Source organism: Trichoderma aggressivum (assembly GCF_033847375.1).
Source record: "Trichoderma aggressivum f. europaeum strain CBS 100526 chromosome Unknown scaffold_083, whole genome shotgun sequence".
Classification (NCBI taxonomy): domain Eukaryota; kingdom Fungi; phylum Ascomycota; class Sordariomycetes; order Hypocreales; family Hypocreaceae; genus Trichoderma; species Trichoderma aggressivum.
In genome coordinates this window covers 621-3,976 of record NW_026946449.1, presented here as the reverse complement: position 1 = coordinate 3,976, position 3,356 = coordinate 621, and the positions used below count along the sequence as shown (strand labels likewise).

Sequence of the window (3,356 nt, the reverse complement as noted above, 5' to 3'; positions counted from 1 at the left end):
AAAAACACTCGAAGCAATCGACGATGGCGAAGCCCAAAGACGAGGGGAGAACTCTTGACAAGTTCTCTTTTTCCCTTTGTTTCTTGATGTGCTTTATGCGATGGTTATCGGCGACGTGATGCGGAAGTAGTGAAGATGATCAAAACTCCCAAGTCGCGATGTTGATGGTTTGCGCTGGCTTTGGCCCAGGAACGTGCTACCGAACTCCACACAAGGTTGGCGTGGAAAGAAAAAAGAGACGGCGTCCAGACAAGACTAGTTTCCAAGCACTCGCGTCTCCAAGATGGTGCAGGGGGAAGGAAGAAATAGTAGCAGCCGGAGGCAGAGTGATGAGTAGGCTCTCTCCGGGGGGGGACACTTGGTGTCGCGGTGGCGGCGCAAGCAGCAATGGCTAGTATATGTAATATCGCCGGCGGCGGCAATAGTAGCGCGGACTGGGGCGAGCGGCGTATACCGTAGCGACAAAGTTGCCAAGTTGCTGTTTAAAAAATGCTCGGTTGATGGAGTTGTTTTGGGGTGCGTGATGCGCACTAGCTCCAGAAGTCCAGGAGTCTTGGTCCTTGGAAGCGCGGATCTTGCTGGGTCAGGGATGTCTTGCTTGCCCGCGATCAGGCAAAGTTTCGAAGGGGGGGCTAGAGTAAAGCTAGGCGTTCCGGTCGCACAGATTGGGGACCCAACTACTAATATAGTGTTGAACGTAGGCCGGGGATGGGTGAGTACCAAGGTTCCAAGAGAGTCTAGCGTCTGACTCGAGCAAGGACCCGGGGCGTGTGGTTTTTCTGGCTGAGAATCGCTCCGTCGTGTGGTTGATAGAGAGACACGGGGCGCGATGCAGAGCTAGCAGCAGAGCTGGCTTGACTGGCTGAATATTGAGGCGCTTAGTTCTAGAAACCAGAGATGTGGCGGGGCGAGGTTTGTGTCTGTTCTGGCTTTTCTAGGAGGGGGAAAAACTCTCTTGTCAGTTTATGACGGCGACGAGTTTTTGCAGGACGAGTGGGTGCGGGACGAAGAATTTTATACGGGACCACGCACGAGAGAAAAAAAAAAAAAAAAAAAAAAGAAAAGAAAAAAAGAAATGCATTGGGGAAGATGAACAGGCCTTGCAGAGGTCCAGCGCGGGTGGAGGTGGAGGTACAGGTAAAGGTACAGGTACGGGTGGAGGTACAGGTACATTGGCAATGGCTGGGGGAGAAAAGAGTGGGACTCACGAGAGCGTCAGGGTTTATTTTATTCTGGAGCGCGACCAAAGCGAGAACCCAGCGCTGTGGGAGCAGCCAAAGTTGCAGCACAGTATCGTTCCAAGCACGCCGCCGCCAGTGGCACGGAGGTACGATCCGAAGGAGAGAGTCTGACCCAGTGACGCTGGAGGGGGGGGTGTGGGAATCGGGTTATTTCCGTCGTAGCGCGAGCGAGTTCTGCGCTTGGAGGGATTCCGGCACTTCGACTTTGGACGAGAGGCGGGCTCTTGTTGTGGTGCCAAACCGCCTGCGCGTTCCTGGAGCTTGAGAGGCGCGTTGCAGGCACTCAATCCGTCAATCGATCAATCAATTCCCTTGCTTGATAGCTAGGGGAGGGGTTGGCGTTTGCTGGTGCAGGATCACGGTGAGAGTGCATAGGGAGAGAGAAGAAAAAAGAAGATTAAAAAAAATCGATGGGTGGGCGGGTGACACTCGGTGCATGTACTCCGTACCCCCAGAGTGGACGCCAACTCAAAGGCAAAAAAGAAAAACACACGTCCTTGGTACATGTACCTGTACGCAGCGAATGAGGTGCGAAATGCCAAATACCCTCCCTGTCCTTGCAGAGGGCGAGGGCGAACCTATTGCGTCGGCTTTTCCCCTCCCACCTCAGTTCAACCCCAGCTGGGCTCAGCACAGCAAATGCCTGCGGAAGCCGTGGCGGCAGAGAGGCGCTCTCTCGGACACGACAGCTGTGGCAAAGCCGAGTGCTGCTGCAGTAATCCAAATCAAACGGTCGAATCGAATCGAATCGCATCGCATCGCGTCCCGGACGTCGTTCGAGTCGAGTCGAGTCGAGTCTTCAGCACCACAAGCCTCGCCCCCCCTCCCCTCTCCAGTGTGCGACGTCGCCCGTGCCTCGGACTAGGTGCTCGTCGTCGAGATACAAGCAAAGCAAACGCGAGTTCCCAGCTACCGGGGTCCTCGGTGGGTGCCCAGATGCTGCTACTCTGCGTTTGTACAAGCACGCACCCAGCAAGCGGGACAGCTGAAAGCCTGGAGATGATTCGAAGCCAGCCGCAGTGGAATGCGCGCGTACCCTTGCCCCGACAAGGTGGGCGGTCTCGTACAAGCCAGCCGTACGAGCACAGTGCGTGGATCTCGTGGCCGCACCCAGAGAGTACTCCAACGACGGGTATACTTGCACATCCGAGCATCTCGTGGAGCGCAACAGATCTGCGCCTTTTCCCCCTGTGGTTTTTTCCCTCTCCTGCTTTGCTTCCTTCTGCCCTCTCCTCTCAGAAGCAATAATGGCCAATCACAAGCCCCGACCAATGGCATTGGCTGGTCCAGGATGTCACCAATGGAGCTTCTGCTGTCGTTGGGGGGGGTGGGCTGAGAAGGGGCTTCAAGGACCCATGTCAAGGCCGGAGGTAGTGCCATTAACGGCCAACGCCTGATTGCCTGACAGCACCGCGTATGTATGTACAAGAACGGGCAGACAGACAGACAGACAGAGGCGGCGCAACGTACAGATACAGAACCGACATAGCACGGGCCAAAGGGCCGCAAACGGAGTTAATTGCGTTTTGATGGGCGGCCATCCATTGCGGCCGCCGACGAGAGGGAAAAAGAGCAAGTAAAAAACAAAAAGCCTTGGCTTGTTCTTCCCAATGCGTGTCTGCATGTCTGCGTCTGTCTGTCTGTCTGTCTGTTTGTCTGCCTGTCTATCTGACTACTAGTACATGTATGTATCTGACCGTGGCCCCAGACGAGACGAGACAAGACGAGAGTCCAGAGTCCAAAGTAATCAAGGCCCCAGCGGCTAAGCAGCCCAGAGCAATGGTTCCAGTGTGGCGCTAGCGAGAATGTCGCACGCGAGCCGCGGCCCACGCTGGCCAGTCCGCAGCACAAGTACATGTACGAGACGGTATGGGCACGATATTCTCCGCAGAAACAGTCCATCTTTCGTCCCACGCAGCCGCTTGTGTAACAGTGCTAATAAGGGCGTTCGATAGCCGGGCCATCTGGTCTGGAGTCGGCACAAGTACAAGTATCTGCAGAAGTTGGGCCTGCTACCTAGGTATTGCGGCCGACCATGTCATTGATGTCCTCTCGATGGCATCCTGATCGGGCGTTGTCAACGTCGTGAATAATGCCTCCAGCTCCATATCACCT

The 3,356-nt window shown here is 55.4% G+C and overlaps 1 protein-coding gene across 1 annotated transcript; it reads left to right on the top strand.

The window, feature by feature from the left end:
• Positions 1-1,776: 1,776 nt before the first annotated feature.
• On the top strand, positions 1,777-2,106 carry Triagg1_10722 (uncharacterized protein; the record flags this gene model as incomplete). Its single annotated transcript, XM_062894825.1, has 1 exon — positions 1,777-2,106. The coding sequence occupies one exon, from the start codon at positions 1,777-1,779 to the stop codon at positions 2,104-2,106; it is 330 nt and encodes a 109-aa protein (XP_062750305.1).
• Between the last annotated feature and the right edge of the window lie 1,250 nt (positions 2,107-3,356).